Source organism: Peromyscus maniculatus, chromosome 1, assembly GCF_049852395.1.
Source record: "Peromyscus maniculatus bairdii isolate BWxNUB_F1_BW_parent chromosome 1, HU_Pman_BW_mat_3.1, whole genome shotgun sequence".
Classification (NCBI taxonomy): Eukaryota; Metazoa; Chordata; class Mammalia; order Rodentia; family Cricetidae; genus Peromyscus; species Peromyscus maniculatus.
The window spans coordinates 37,629,606-37,646,159 of record NC_134852.1 but is presented as its reverse complement, the minus strand read 5'-3'; the positions used below and the strand labels follow the sequence as shown (position 1 = coordinate 37,646,159).

The following is a 16,554-nucleotide window of genomic DNA, read 5'->3' as shown; positions in this document are numbered from 1 at the left end:
AGTTGCTGGCACAGGTCCCGCCACAGGCCGCGTTCTCGCAGAGTACCTGCAGTCTTGAGGCACAGGGGGCACTGTGTGGTCTCCGACTCTGCCGCCACCGCTGAGGGTGCCCTGCCGCCTCCCGCCTCCTCCCAGAAGCCCAACACCTCCTGTCCTCTCTCAGTCAGTTACCTCTCCTCCTAGTCTAGGACAGGGTAGGGCCTGGGCGGAGGGAGGGGCACCCAGGGTGGGGAAGGAAGGAATAAAAACCCATACAGGCTGCTGCCGGGACACCTGGGAGGAGACATGTAGGCAAGGGCTGGGGGGTGGAGGCTGCCCCCCAGGGGACCTGCTTGGGTGTGATGGGAGTTGGTTAGCTTGGCGCTTCACCCTGGCAGTCTTTGCCTCACTGTCTGAGTCTCCAGCTCTACATCCTTACCTGTCTAACTGAAATCAATGCCGAGGCACAATTTAAAATTAAAATGGAGCCTGGACACACTGGGAATGGGCTCTCAGCCACATGTTGCCTTTTTAGTTTTGAGCAAGGTCTCACTGCATTGCCCAAGCTAGCCTGGAACTTTCGATGTTCCTGCCTCTGCATCCGGAGCCCCTAAGAAGGCAGCCCTGCATCCCAGGCTTGGTAGCACCTAAGTTTGAATCTAGCTGACTTTGTTATTTACTGACCAAGTGACCTTGGGCGCAAATGTCCTCTCCTGGCCTCAGTTATCCTTTCTGCAGAATGGCCCAGGCGAAGATGGGCCCAGCACAGGCAGGCCAGGTCCCTGAACCTTTGGTTGTGAGCAGGGGTGAGGGCTACTGGCAGAGTTTCACGGGTGAATCGGGACAACCAGAGTCCCGCCGCTTACTGACCAACACCCTCTCTCCTCCCGCAGCCCCCCAGCCTGCCCTCAGAGTATGAACATTGAGGATGGCGCAAGCCCACGCCCGTGGCTCCCCGTGCCCCCTGCTGCCGCCTGGTAGGATGTCCTGGCCCCACGGGGCTCTCCTGCTCCTGTGGCTCTTCTCCCCACCCCTGGGGGCCGGTGGGGGCGGTGTGGCCGTGACCTCAGCCGCTGGAGGAGGCTCCCCGCCAGCCACCTCCTGCCCAGCAGCCTGCTCCTGCAGCAACCAGGCCAGCCGGGTGATCTGCACGCGGAGGGAGCTGGCCGAGGTGCCTGCCAGCATCCCTGTCAACACCCGCTACCTGAACCTGCAAGAGAACAGCATCCAGGTGAGCCCGCCTCCATCGCTGGTTGGCCCGTGGGTCACAGCACAAAGGGTGTAAGCCTCTGCCTCCCTTCCCATTCTCTCATCCTGGAGTTCCCGGCGCCTGCGCATCAGCTCCTCGCGTCGTCGTCCTGCCCACCTTTGCGATGTATTTCCAGCCTGTGTGCGTTTTCCTGGGGTGTCTGCCACGCCCTCACACCACAGGACAGGTTGCCTTGAGGTGGTCAGGAGAGGCCCTTCCACCTCACCCTTGCTGTGGTTGGCCCGAGATGGCATCTCCCAGCAAGATTCAATACCTTCTTCTAGAAAGTGAGGGCTCATTCCAGTCCTGGGGAGCTGGCTGGATGAATGATGGGGACCAAGGAGTAGAGGGGATAGGGCTGGCACTGGCTTAGGAGTTAGTAGGGGCTGCGGGTGACTTTCGCTGTCTTTGTTTGGCGCGCTGGGGCTGTGCTGGTGGCAGCGGGGCCGTTGGGCGCTGCCTCCCACCCCTGCGGTGAGACGTTTGGAACCCGAGGCTGAGGTGGAGCTGTCCTGAGTGCTGCAGAGTGCTCGCAGCCTCGCCACTTCTTCCCAAACATCTGCAGCTGTCATCGGATGCCGGGCTCACCAGAGTGAGTCCTGTGTTGCTGGCTGTTTCTTGGGGTTTTTTTGTTTGTTTGTTTTTTGCTTTTCTTATTTATTTGTTCGTTTGTTTGTTTGCTTGAGATAAGCTCGGGATCTCACTCTGCATCTCCAACTGGTTTGGAAGTCTTTCCACAGCTCAGGCTGACCCTACACCTGCTCTGTAACCCAGATTGTCCCCAACTTGCAGTGGCTGTCTTGCTTCAGTCTCCTGTGTGCTAGGATTACCGGTGTGGACCACCACACTTGGCTGAAGGCCACCTTTTTAGAGGCATCTAGTCGGTTCCAAGTCCTCACACAGACTGCTTTGTACCCATTTCATACAGATGGGAGAGAGGAGGGCACCCTCACAGAAGGTCCCGGACCCCCAGTCCTCAGCAGAGGGGTCAGCGGTCCCACATAACTCTCCCGGAGAGCTAGACTCTTGGAAGAATGGAAGCCCTGGGGGGGCAGACCCTTTCTGGGTGGCTGGGAAGCAAGGATGGGTGAACCAGAGAAACTTGAGACCTGGTGCCACCACCCAGTGCTGCTGGGGCCATCTCTCCCAGTCCACCTCGCCAGCTGCCTCCTTGAACAGGCTATAAGTCACCGTTTCTGCCAGTTGGCTGCAAGTCTGCACCCACATCCCTGCAGCTGCAGCCTCTGCTGGGCTGTCTATGCCCCTCCCTAGGGGAAGACCCTTTGCCACAGCATGGACATCATCAAAGGATGAAGCATCACAACAGAAATCAGAACATGCTCATTAGTCACCACTTAGGGGCTCTGCGTTCCACTGTAGAAGTTGCTGGTCTTCCATAAAAGCTGAGCTCCAGAGCAGAAAGGCCGTGAGTCTAGTCCCCCTCCAGGACCTGCCTGCCTTCCAGGTGGCAGGAGCAAGCGATGTAATGCTGGCTTGGCATGGTGCTGTGCACCTAGCATCCCAGGAGGATAACCATGAAAGCCACCCTGAGCTACATAGTGAGTTCCAGACCAGCCTGGGCCACAGAGAGACCATGTGTCAAATCCAACCAACAAACCAGCACACAACAAAAGACAAAAAGTAATGGTTTTAATTATCCATGTTTTAAAAAAAATCATCACATCCCACTACCCAGATATAAATAACTCCTGTTTACATTTGTTTTCATACCTTTCTGGGCTTATGTAAATGCATCTTTTAATTATTTATTACAGAATGAATACAAATTAATTTAGGAAAACTAGAAGATACACTTAGATAAACATACAGAGACAAAAGCTACTCGCATTCCCACAGGCTCAGATAGCTCTCCTTCCCGTCTGGAGTTCCCAAGCCGATGTCCCAGAGCACATTCAGGGTCCTGCCTGGCTAGCAGGAGGGTCCTTTGCTTCTGTGTGTGTGTGTGCGCGTGCATGCATGCGTGTTGTTTACGTGCAGGTGGAAGCCACAGGTAGATGTCAGGTGTCTCCCATGATCACGCTCCACCCTTTTTTGGAGCAGAGTCTCTCTGAACTGGAGGGTGCCGATCACTAGGCTGACTGGCCAGCAAGCCTCAGGGGTCCTCCTGTCTTCCTTCCCAGTGCTGGGGTTACAGATGTGCACCACCACACCTGGCTTTTCCACTGGTGCTGGAGCTCAAATGCTGCTCCTCCTGCTGTGCATCAATCGCTTTTCCCCTCAGCCATGGCCGCAGCCTGATTTCTTTCCAGAATCCAGAGCCACGGTGTTTAATGTTGCCTCGAGGTTGGGTTTTGGCACCTGGTGGTGCAGCCAGGAGCGTTTTCTCGGCTGTCATTGCTGGGCTTTTGTTCTGCAGTATTGGGAAGGGAACCCAGGGCCTCCAACGTGCCAGGCAGGGGCTCTGCCGCTAGGCCACAGCCGCCCCGAACACTCTGGCAGGGGCTCTGCCACGAGCCATGTCCCCAGTCCTCTTCCCACTTTCTGTTTTGAGACAGGTTTTCACTGTTGCCCAGGCTGGCCTTGAACCTACTCTATAACCCGGGCACACTGTAGGCTTTTCGTCTTGCCTGTTTGAGGACCTGAGATGCCAGGCCTGTGCCACTAGCTTTGGCTTGGTTTATGGTTTTTGAAATAGATTTTCAGTATGTGTCCCAAGCTGGCCTTGAACTCTGTCTCCAAAGTGCTGAGACTAAATGCATAAACCAACAGGCCTGGTGCCTAGTGTGGTTTGTCGAAAGCATAGCATTCCTGTCATCGAGAAGAGACTAGTTAAATGGCTGGGTGCCCAAGCTCTGGGATTCTACACACTCATTACAAACATCAGCAGAGAGGCTGGGCAGGTGGGCATATGGCTCCAGCCAAGAGTGCTTGCTCGCCTTGCTTTTGGGTCTCAGCTTGGTGACAGCCAGCACAAAAGAAGAAAGACTACTCACTGCTCAGCTGCAAGTGGAGACATCCATGCCACATCTCCCCATTGCTCCAGACTCAACCATCGCAACCTGTTCCTAGACATGTGCCTGCTGGGTCAGAGTTCAAGATCAGAGAAGCACTACCCAGTGGTGTCGTTTGATCACACACCTGGCCCTGTGCACACAGGCATGTGCATGCACACTTGCACACACATACTCAACAGACCATCCTTAGAGACCACACACACACACACACACACACACACACACACACACACACACACGGTTGCCTGAGGGCTGGCTTATCACCTGCCTTCACAACTCCCAGATGCACCTCCGCCATTCCCTGCCGCTTCCTCAGCTGTGAGCAGTAGGCACTCAGCAGACATCTGAGGGCAGGTGAGGCCTGACCCAGAACTCTGCCCTCTACTGAGCAGGGTCCCTGTCCCCACAGTGCTCTCCTGTGAGAACCCGCGTGGCTGTCCCACCACCTGTTCCCACATAGCCTGGCCTGGAAGCACTCTACTTGGCGGGGGCAGAGGGAACCACACTGGGCACTGGAGGGACTCTAAGGTTACTGACAGGGTTCTCTCCAAAATGTGACCTCTGTGGTTATGTGTGTGGGTGGCCGGGAAAGCCTCCACCACAGGGCAGAGACAGTGAGTGGCTCTTCTCACTTGATTTTGTTTTATTTAGGTTGGTTGGTTTGTGGTTGAGGGTGGAGTCCAGAGCATTTTCTTTTTCTGAAATCAGCAGTTCCCCGGTGCCCCCAGTTGTCCGGCTGGTCTGGACTTTACAACCTAACAGAACTTGCAGGCCCAGAGTGACAGATCCCCAGGCCCTGGAGAAGCTGGGGTATGGGAAGCAGATGTTGGACAGCTGCCCCTCCATCCCCCCATCTTCTCCAGAAGCTGCTCCACGTGGCTGGGCTCCTTACCACATCCTTCCTCCCTAACCCATGCCCATCTCCCCCTGCTCCACAACCACCCTCAGATGCTCATGGTGGTCTCTGCCTTCCTGCCGCCACGTACGTGTGTGCGTGCGGGCACGCGTGGGGGTGTATGTATGCATGCGCGCGCGAGCGCGCGCGTGTGTGTGTGTGTGTGTGTGTGTGTGTGTGTGTGTGTGTGCAATGCATGAATTGTGTCTGTTTAATTTATGCAAATAAAACTACTGTGGAGCTGGTTCTCTGTCCCCATGTTCCCTCAGCCATGTGTGTCTCTTCCGTCACCCTAACTGCTTCAGGACTCCCCTTGCTGGCCCACCTACCCTCTCCCTTGCTACAAAATCACACTTGGGGACTCCTGTGGGAGTCGTAGGTCTTTCTCTTCTCAGTTTGTTTGCTTGCACACATGTTGGGGTGTGTGTGTGTGTGTGTGTGTGTGTGTGTGTGTGTGTGTGTGTGTGGTCAGAGTCCCACCCTGGGTGTTATTTGCTGGGAGCTGTCCACCTCATTTTTGAGACGGGATCCTCATGGGCTTGGAACTCATCAAATCAGCTAGGCTAGCTACCCAGCCAGCCCCAAGGATCGCCCGTCTCCATTTCTCTATGCTGAGATCACGACTGTTAGCCATACACCTAGTTCTTCCTGTGAGTGCTGGGCACTGAGCTCAGTCCCTGTCGTGCATTCCCTCTCCCGGGCCCTGCAGAGTGTATTCTGGGGGAATTGCTGCTCCTGGGCTCTGTGTGCACCTAACTTAGCAAAGGGCCGCCCTCACTACAGGGGCTGTGGTGCATTCCTCCCACACCCACCGCTGGAAGGAAGACAGGGTTCAAAGACTTCCCGTGCGAAGATGGCCTAGCGTCCCACACTGCGAAAACCCGGGTGTGAGCTACCCCGTGCCCCCACCTTGCTTACTGCAGGGCTGTAGCTGGGGGCGGGATTTCCCCACGCTCCCTCTGTGATTCCGCATAGGTTATTTACAATGAGGTCTTCAAGAAGAGCATGAGACACTTCCAAATGCCCCATAGATGACACCAAATGGTTAGCAAGGTGTGGGGCTACATAACCGACACCCCAGCATTCAGAAGCCTGAGGCAGGAGGACTGACAGGAATTTAAAGCTTCATAGTGAGACTCCATCTCAGTATTACTGAGCTTTCAAAAAATACAAGGAGGAACACCAAATGATCCCGTAGTGTTAATATTTTAAAACTTCACAAGGCGTGGGGTTGGAGACACGGTCCAGCTGTTAGGAACACTGACCGGGGTTCAGTTCCCGGCACCCATATAGTGTCTGACAACCTCCCAATTTTGATGTCCTTTTCTGACCTCTGAGGGCATCAGGCACACACGGTACAAATACATATATGTAGGCAAAATACATACATATATATATATATGCATAGAATTTTGTAGTTTATTTAATTTTTATTTTATGTCCATTGGTATTTTACCTACATTCATATCTGTGTGAGGGTGTTGGATCCCCTGGAACTGAAATTATACGTAGTTGTGAGTTCCATGTGGCTGCTGGGAATTGAACCTGGGTCCTCTGGAAGAGCAGCCTGTGCTCTTAGCCACTGATCCATCTTTCTAGCCCCCATGAAAAATTTGTAGTTAAAAAAAATTTAAAAGGGTTGTTCTTGCAGGGGACCCAGGTTTGGGACCAGCACCCACACAGCAGCTCACAACCACGTGAAACGCCAGTTCCATGGGGATTTGAAATCCTCTTCTTGCCTTTGTGGGCACTGGACATGTGATGTACATACATACACCCAGGCTAAAACCATACACCTAATAATAAATACATCTTTTCTTTTGCTTTTGTATTTTGAGACAGGGTTTCTCTGTGTAGCCCTGGCTGTCCTGAAACTCTCTCTAGAGACCAGGCTGGCCTTGAACTCACAACAATATGCCTACCTCTGCCTTCTAAGTGCTGGTATTAAAGACATGCGCCACCACCCCTCAGCTATAAATAAATCTTTTAAAGAAACATTTCACAAGGAACACACAAAAATACTACCCATGCTTCTCTCTCGAGGCAGCTCTTTGTGGGGAATTTAACTTCTCCAATGGTGTTATGTTTTCTAAATATTGTCCATCGAGGGCCTTCGATACTTTCTGCAATCAGGACAAGTGAGCAGAAGTAGCAGATGCAAAGCCCGGAGTAGTAGCAGAGGCCCAGCCTCACCGGGACTCTGGACGCTGAGGCAGGGGGATTGAGTGTTCAAAGACAGCCTGGGAGACTTTTAAAGCCATTTCTCAAAATAAAATGTAAAAAGTGGGTGGGGTATAGGCCAGCAGTAGAGCCCCTGCTGTAGATAGGGGGGCAGAGGTTGAAGTCTGCACCCGGATGGGTACCTCCTTCCCGCCTGTCTGAGGAGCCTGGGGAAGGGCCACACACCTGACTCCTTCAACTGAGCTGTTTGTGGGGTCAGGTTTTTTTTTTTCTTTTTCTCCACCTTCTTTTTCTTATTTGAGGTAAGGTCTCATTTATCTCAGGCCGGCCTTGAATGCACTGCATTGCAGAAGGTGGCCTTGAACTCCTGATCCTCCTGCCTCCACCTCCCAAAGGCTGAATGACAGGAAAGTGCCACCACACCTAGTTTATGTGGCGTATGCTCCTTGCACTCTCCAAGTGAGCTACAGCCCCCCCCCCGACATGTGTGTGTGTTTGTGTGTGTGTTTGTGTGTGTGTGTGTGTGTGTGTGTATGTGTGTGTTCATGCATGTGTGGAGGCCAGAGGACAGCTTCAGATACCATCTCTCAGGTAGCAACCATGTCCTGGAGGAGGTCAGGTAGTGAGCTCCTGGCATCCCCAGCCTGAAGGACAGACACCTGCCATCACACCTGGCTTTTGATGTGGGTTCTGGGAGTCCAGCTCTGGACCTGCTGCCAACTGGGCAAATGCTTCACCAGCTGTGTGTGTGTGTGTGTGTGTGTGTGTGTGTGTGTGTGTGTGTGTGTGTGTGTGAGTTGTTTGTTGGGCTGTGTGTGTGTTGTTTGTTGGGCTGTGTGTGTGTGTTGTTTGTTGGGCTGTGTGTGTGTGTTGTTTGTTGGGCTGTGTGTGTGTGTTGTTTGTTGAGCTGTGTGTGTGTGTGTGTGTGTTGTTTGTTGGGCTATGTGTGTGTGTGTGTATGTGTGTGTGTTGTTTGTTGGGCTGTGTATGTGTGTTGTTTGTTGGGCTGTGTGTGTGTGTGTGTGTGTGTTGTTTGTTGGGCTGTGTGTGTGCGCGCGCGCGTGCGTGCACGAGTGTGCACACACGCATGTGCATACACAAGAGACAGAGGGGGTTGTTTATCTTCTTTGTGCATGTGATGAGAATATTAACATTTTGTTGGCAATGGGAAATACGCATTTTCGAGAGGGTTGCATCTTGCATGTGTGTGCGCTCATGCACGTGACTACAAGCAGCCAGGGGCTGCAGTGCAGGGGTGAAGGTCAGAGGGCACACTTGGAGTTGGAGCTCCTTCCACTCTGGGGCAGGTCTCTGCTGTAAGCCACTGAGTGTGCAGCGGTCTGAGCGCTTCCTTGTCCAGCGTTGTGTGGGTTCTGGGAGTCTGAACTCAGATCCTCCAACCCGCACGGTGTACTGCCGGAGGGCAGGGTGAGGCAGAGTTCTACTCTTGCATGCTGGGACTACGACCAGGAGACAACATGTCCTTCCTTTGCCCTCAGTCCCATCCCCACCCACCCCATGCCCTGACCCTAAAACACTGTGACCAAGAGGTCCTTCAGGGCACAGGCACCTTCTTCCTCCGGCAGCTCAGCGCCCATCAGTTCCCATGGGCTCCGTGTCCAGGGACATGATGGAAACCGCCCCGACCTCAACTTCATCCTGGGCAAAGTGAGGATAACAGGCCCCTCTGTCAGAGCTCCTGAAAAGTTTGGGGGCTTGGGAGTGGGCGTGGGGCCCAGGCGGTAGAGGGTTCACGGAGCGGAGCGTGGCATGGTGTGAGACAAGGCCATGGTGGCCCACACGTCTCTCCCATCACCCCACAGACAGCTGTCACACTGAACATGTAGAGCTGTTGTGGCCTCTGCGCCCCGGGGCCACCTAGTCCTCACTTGGGCAGACTAAGGCTCTGAGACTCCACCTCCACGAAGGAAGTGAAGGCTGGGAGTCATCTTCCCCAACTGCACTTCCTCCCAGCCCAGGAGAGGCAGGAGGAGGCCTCCCGCCCTGCTGGCCCTTACTTAGGACAGCAGAGCACCGAGGCCTGGGACAGGGAGACAGCGATCAGGAGGGAGAAGGGAGAACCAGGGCGCCTCCTCAGCACAGCTCACACTCACTAGTTCATGCGGGAGGGGGCTCCAGGCTCTGGCCGGAGGAAGGAAGGAAGGAGGCCAGTCCTGGCCTGGGGGACTCAGTGGCCGAGCCTGTACCAACGCCTGGCCTCAGCCATGTGCTAGCCACCGAAGAAGTCCCTAAGGGAAAGGAAGGCACCTTATCAAAGGACAAGGGACAAACACGGAAGCCACCAGCAGAACAGCTGGTCTGCTTTGCTTTTTGTGATGTGTGTGTGTGTGTGTGTGTGTGTGTGTGGTTTTATATGGGGAGGGGTGTGGGTGTGTGGTGTGGTATGTGTGCGTGTGTGTGTCTGTGTGTCTGTGTGTGTGTGTGTGTGTGTGTGTGTGGTGTGGTATGTGTGCGTGTGTGTGTCTGTGTGTCTGTGTGTGTGTGTGTGTGTGTGTGTGTGTGTGTGCTGTGTGGTATGTTGTATGTGGTGTGTGTATATGTGTATGGTTTGTGTGTGTGTGTGTGTGTGTGTGGTGTGTGTGTGTGTGTGTGTGCTATGTTGTATGTGGTGTGTGTGTGTGTGTGTGTGTGTGGTGTGTATGGAGGCCAGAGGTTGGCATCAAGTGTCTTCCTTGCCGCCCCTCACCTTTTTACCTGACGCTCACTTATTAGTACATTGCCTGGCTCTCCAGCCCCAGGAAGCGGCCTGCCTGCATCTCCCCAGTGTTGGGGTTCAGATGTGTACCACTGCACCCAGATTCTTATGTGGGCTCTGGAGGTCAAACTCAGGACATCAAGCTTGCATGGTCAACACTTATCTGAGTCAGCCATGTCCCCAGTCCAAGTATCTTTCAAACTTGAAAACAAAAACTTGTGACATAAAAACCAAAACCAAACAACCATACCCTCATAAGCTTGCTCAACTTTTTCCCGGCTTCATTACATTCAGGACGTATGAAAACGATTTATCTTAATAGCATTAGGATGAACGTCCACTTAATCATTTTCCTACCACAGTTAAATTTTTAATAAAGGATCTCCTGACAGTTTGTTTTCTTAAAAGCCCCAGCAGAACAGTGCGATTCGCTCACCTCCAGCACTGGTTACGGACTGCCACAGACATGCGCGGTGCCCGCGGGAGGCCAGGCCCCCTGGCACGAGTGTCCCCTCGGTCCTCTGCTCTGGCACGGAGCCAGGCGAGGATCAGCACATGTTGCTGAAGGACTAAGGGGATGGATGTGGCCAGCTGGGGTCTGTCACCGCAGACCCCGGGCCTCCCTGTCTCCTGTCACCACAGTGTTGGGCAAGAGACTGAGGACTCCCTACTCCAAGAGCAGGTTGCCATGGTGCTTGTCAATAACTGTATTAGGGTTCCCTAGAGGAATGCAACTGATGGATGGATATATGCCACAAGGCTACTGTCATGGCTATTCTTGGTTGTCAACTTGACACTTGGAATCAACTAAAACCCAAATGGCTGGGCACAACTGCGAGGGATTTTTTTTTCATATTAAATAATTTGAGCCTGGCACGGCAGCTCACGCCTTTAATCCCAGCACTCGGGAGGCAGAGATAGGCAGATCTCTGAGTTCTAGGCCAGCCTGGGCTACAGAGTGAGTTCCAGGACAGTCAAGGATATACAGAGAAAGCCTGTCTCAAAAACAAACAAAAAATTAAATAATTTGAAGTGTGAAAAGCAACTTCTAATCTGGATCTTTGAAGTGGGAAGATTCACCTTTAATCCAGATCTCCTGAGGTGAGAAGATCCACCTCTAATCTGGGCCACACCTTCTGTCTAGAGTGTTTCAGATGGTGTTGGGGTACTGAGGCCCATCACCCAAGCAGGCTGGAAGCTCCACGGTTACACCACAATGGGTGATTAATTATCATACTGCAGGATCTGCAAGGTCAGGACTGTGTCTGTCCTGTGCACATCCATCCCCAAGGCCCAGAACGACGTGGCCATTCAGACCTCAGAGATCCATAAACCAGCATGGTGGTGCTTGCCTGGGCTTCCAGGGCAGCCAGAGCTGTATGGCAACCCCATCTCAAAAGGTGTCGAGGGCAGAGGGAGGCTGGCATTGTCGCTCAGTTGATGTAGTAGTGCTGGCCTACCATATATGAGGCCCTGGGTTTGATCTTCATGGGGCAGACCTGTCATCCCAGCATGGAGATGGAGGCAGGAGGGTTGAAGTTCAAGCCATCCTTGGCCTCTTAAGGAGATTGAGGCCAGCCTGGCCAAAAAGGAAGGGAGAAGAAAGGAAGGAGGGAGGGAGGGAGGGAGGGAGGGAGGGAGGGAGGGAGGGAGGAAGGAAGGAAGGAAGGAAGGAAGGAAGGAAGGAAGGAAGGAAGGAAGGAAGGAAGGAAGGAAGGAAGGGAGTCTTATGAAGAGATCAGCACCTGCAACTTTGCTCTTTAGAGCCTTGCATTCCTTCGCTTATGGGTGGGAAGAGGATGTGGCTGACCAGCCCTATGACAGGATTTCCAACTGCAGCCTGAGAGCCATCACACACACACACACACACACACACACACACACACACACACACACACACACACTCACTCACCTTGCTGGGGCTCCTTGGGATGGCTCTTTGCTTTAGATACAGAAGTAGGATCAGCCTTGTATTGTTTGGGCCAGGAAGAGAGGAATCGATAGCTGTGCTCTTAAGGCATGCCTGTTCCGACTTAAGGTTGTTGCAGGGAGGTATAAACATGTCATCCCAGCATTCAAGAGACTGAGGCAGGAGACTTTAAAGCCATCCCGGACTACATGATAAGATGTCTAACAGAAAAAAAAAATAAGAAAAAAGAGAGTGTTTGTCTTAGTCAGTGTTGTACTGTTGCGAAGAGACGCCATGACCACAGCAACTCTTACAAAGGAAAAGTATTTAATTGGGGCTGGCTTATAGTCCATTGTTACCATGGCAGGGGAACATGGCAGCATCAGGCAGATATGGTGCAGGAGAGGCAGCTGAGAGTTCTGCATCCCAGTCAGCAGGAAGAGAGAAGGAATCGCTGGGCCTGGCCTGAGCATTTGAAATCCCAAAGCCCACCCCCCCACCCCACCCCCGTGACACACTTCCTCCAGCAAGGCCACACCTCCTAATCCCTCAAGTAGCACCACTCCCTAAGGCCAAGATTCAAATATATGAGCCTTTGGAATCCATTCCCATTCAAACCACCTTCGTGTTCTAAGATAAGCACTAGAGAGAGGAGGCCATCTATAAATTCCAAAGCAGTGGAGGGTAGATGGGATGAGAAGAAATCCACTCCAGAGGAGGTAAGAAAGGATAGGTGTAAACATCAGGTAGCATTGAGTGATTCCTGTGAGTTCACGGTTACAATAAAAGCAAATAAGCTAAACTTTCTACCACAAGGCAGGGACGTCAGGGGGGGTTGGGCCTGAGTTCCTGGAGTGATTGCCTAGCACGCAGGAAGCCCTGAGTTCAGTCTCCAGCCAGCCGTGTGAACCAGGTGTGCTGGCACTCTCTCGGAACCCCAGCACTTGGGAGGTGGAGAAAGGAGCATCAGGAGTTCAAGGTCTTTCTTGGCCACATAGTGAGTTTGATGACCTTGCCTAAAACTCACAATCCTGCCTCCTTGAACTCACAGCAACCCTCCTGCCTCAGCTCCCCAAGTGCTGGGATGGCAGGCATCAGCACACTCTGATTTGGTCACTGGGGGCTGGCATTGTCACTCATGCCGAACAATCAGCAGGCAGCGCCCCAGCACACCTGGGTGCTGTCTGGCACGGGTCTGTATTGGCGACTCTCTTTTCTCATCAGAGTATCTGACGAAAGCAACTTCAGGGGAGGAGGGCTTATTATGGCTCACAGCTCTGGGTGGTACTGTCCAACCTGTCGGTGAAGGCATGGTGGCAGGTGTGTCCTGGTCACACTGCATCCAGTCCACAGGTGTTCAGCTCAATTTCCCCTTTTTATTCAATCCAGAACCCCAGCCCATAGGACGGTGCCCTCCACACCCAGGATGGGTCTTCCACCTCTATGAACCCGATCTAGAAACCCTTTGACAGTCGTACCCAGTCTCGTGTCCTAGTGACTCTAGATCCTGTTAAGCTGACTGCATTACCCATCACAAGGCCTTACTCTTCCTGGCCCATCCACCCTCAGACCTGGCTCAGTGACCTAGGCATTGAGCTGAATGCTCTGAGTGCAGACCTCACTGCCAAGGTCTCTACACAAGGCTCACAGTCCAGACAAGAGTCACGGCGTGTCAAACCAGTGGCAGGCAATATGATGGAGCTAGTCAAAACTCCGTGTGATGAGTGGAACCATCTGGGGCAGGTGAGCAGGAGATACCAAATGTCTTTCCTAGGAGTTCCAGAAAGAGAGAGCATCTTAGGAGGGGGCTGAGAACCTAGACAGAGTATGACCAGTGAAGGGGACCTGTGTGTGCCCCCCTGGTGTGACTGGAGCAGAGGAGAGGGTGGTAGAGAGCAGTGTGTGTGTGTGTGTGTGTGTGTGTGTGTGTGTGTGTGTGTGCGCACAAACACACACTGAAGTCACTGAGGTCAGAACTGTACCTTGAATAACTCTGGCCACTGATTTGAAGGGAAGGTATTGGGGAAAAGCAGAGGTCAGAACACAGGACAGGTATTAATGATGATCTGATGAATTGAAACTTCAGAACCAAGTATTCCTGTGGGGCTGCAGTCACTGTTTTATCTGACCACTGCACGCAGAACCTCACATATAATAAGCAAGTATTCTACCACTGAACCACACCCCCAGCTCCTCACAGGGGACTCTAGGCAGGGACTGTACTACTGAGTCATGCTCCCAGCCCCTCTCTGGGAGATCCTAGGGAAGTTCACTACCACTGAGCCATACCTCCAGCCCCTCACTGGATTAAACATGTATCATTAGGTCCAAGCGTCATTATTTCCTGGTCTCTGGACCCACACTGTCTGGAACATTCAGATGTGGGTTTTACTAATCTCCCAACATTTCTCAATCCAATCTGATTAAACTTCAATTGGGATTGGTGACCCCATCACACACCTGTATTCCTGGCTACTCAGAAGGCCAAAACAGGAGGCTTGGCTCCAGGTCAAGGCCAGCCTGAGCTACAAAATCTCAAAAAACTTGAAAGCTTAAAGTTTAATCATCTATAATTTTGTACACACAGATTGAGGCTGGAGAGATGCCTGCACACTTAAGATCACTTGCTGCCCTTGCAGAGAACCTGGGTTCAGTTCCCAGCATCTGGTTCCAAGAGACCCGATGCCCTCTTCTGGCCTCTGTGGGTACCACACACATGCTGCACATACACACCTGCAGGCAAACACTCCTACATACAAAATAAATACTTTTCAAAGAAGGAAGAAGGGCATGAATGGATGTGTGTTGAATGGCTAACATGGCTGAATACTGTTTTCCAGAGTTTCCTTTCCTTGCTGTTTTTCCTTACAAGGCGCACAGGTGACTCCCATCAATAGGAAAGAAAGGCTTACAGATGCTTGTTCTGTTTGCGGTTCTGACTTGGTACCAGCCAGGCTTGGTCCAGGGGACCAGACAGTGTGCCTTGAGGAGCCTCTTCCCTCCACGGCCCCTCTCTCTATCCCCAACACTTGAAATCTCAGTCCAGGCTCCAGCCACTTAACCTACCACAGTGAGTGGGACTTCCTGAGTTTTCTTCTTAAGGGCTACAGTGGAGGTGGGGTGAGACTTGGTCTCACTGCATAGTCCAGGGTGACCTCAACTCACAATAATCCTCCTGCCTCAGACTCCCAAGTGCTGGGACTAATTCTGTGCGTGAGTCACCGTGCTCTGCTCTCTCACCTCTTTCACTTTCCCCTAGAACCACAGCACCTCCATGGACCAGGAAGGTGCCTAGGTTTTTCACTGTCCTCATGAAATGTGCTTGTGGCTCAGTGGCAAAGCACCCACGTAACTCAAGTGAGGAGCTGGGGGTGTGGCTCTGTGATCAGATGAATCTGAGAGCCCTCTAGGCCATGGGTTCCCCAGCACCAAGAAAGAGTGGGTGTCCCAGACCGGAGTTCTAAGAGGACATGGTTACAAGCTCATTCTGCTGCAGAGGGCAGCTCTGTGCTCATAAACCCAGGGCCCAGGCTCTGTGAGTGACACACAGCCACATCACACCCATGGGGGATACAGCCAGGACATCCTCCCGAGCAGGCAACCCTGATCCTGGCATGGAAGGGCTGGGAAGTTGACCAAGAGAGGAAGTAGGTAGCGCTTGGAGGCCGGGGAAGAGCAGAAACACAGGCTTGGAGGCAGGAGTGAGTTTGCAGCCCCGGGGAGCTCCTTGGGCTGTGTGATAGAGAGAGAGCTCAGAAGAAGGAGGAGGAAGGCGATGGCAATGGCTGCTTGAGGCCTGGCCTGTGGCTCTCAGGGATCTTGGCTAGGATGCAGTTGACAGAGTGGCTGCCTAGCATGCAGAAAGTCCAGCCCCAGCACTGCATAAATCACATGTTAGTGAATGCCTGTAATCTCTACATCCGGTAATACCACCAGGTAAGTGGAGGCAGGAGGATTTGGAATTCAAGTTATCACATCCTGTGAATTCAAGGCCAGCCTGGGCTACATGAGACCCTGTCTTGATTTTTTTTTTTAAGTTTGTTTGGGACATCACTGTCCCTGTCATATAGGTGTGCAGCTTGAACAGGGTAGGAGAACCCCGTAGCAGGCTGTGCGTAGGGAAGTGACAGTCTGTGGGTCTAAACACCTTTGCAGGGGATGGTGGGGGGATGCGGGTGGGGTGGAGCTGGGGATGGGGATGGAGAGGAGGAGAGAGAGTCGAAACACTGAGGGTGGGGGTGGGGCTTCAGGGCTGATGCCCTTGAGCTGTCTTCTGCAGGTGGTGCATTAATGAAGGCTTTGGGTTAGTAGGTCAGGCTCCACTCCCCGGGGTGGAGTGCCCTCCAAGCCCATGTGAACAATAGTGAGGATCCTGAGGCGAGGAGAAGTCAGCGCTCAAGGAACTCCAACAGCCTAAGGCATGTGCTTGGTCTCTTCTCAGCTGCCTCTGCCCCCTTCCTCTCCTGAGGGATTTGACCCGGACAATGGTCAGGTGACATGTCCCACAGTCAGGAAGGGGAGGCAGTGCTGGGGGAGGACTGTGCTGCTCATTGCCTCCACAGCCTCGATTTCTGTATCTGTCCATAAAAACAGACAGCAAGAGGGAGGCAGGCCCACCAGCTCAGCACCAGCAAGCCGTGTGGTGAGCCC

At 53.0% G+C, this 16,554-nt stretch overlaps 1 protein-coding gene across 3 annotated transcripts in view; it reads left to right on the top strand.

The window, feature by feature from the left end:
* Lrrc4b (leucine rich repeat containing 4B) overlaps positions 1–16,554 on the top strand; it is a 35,888-nt gene that overhangs the window by 16,476 nt on the left and 2,858 nt on the right. For all 3 annotated transcript variants that reach the window (XM_076576070.1, XM_006986185.4, XM_076576074.1), the window contains exon 2: positions 873–1,210. In XM_076576070.1, the coding sequence (XP_076432185.1) occupies positions 908–1,210 (303 nt within the window). In that variant the 5' untranslated portion in view covers positions 873–907. The remainder of the gene's footprint in view (positions 1–872; positions 1,211–16,554) is intronic.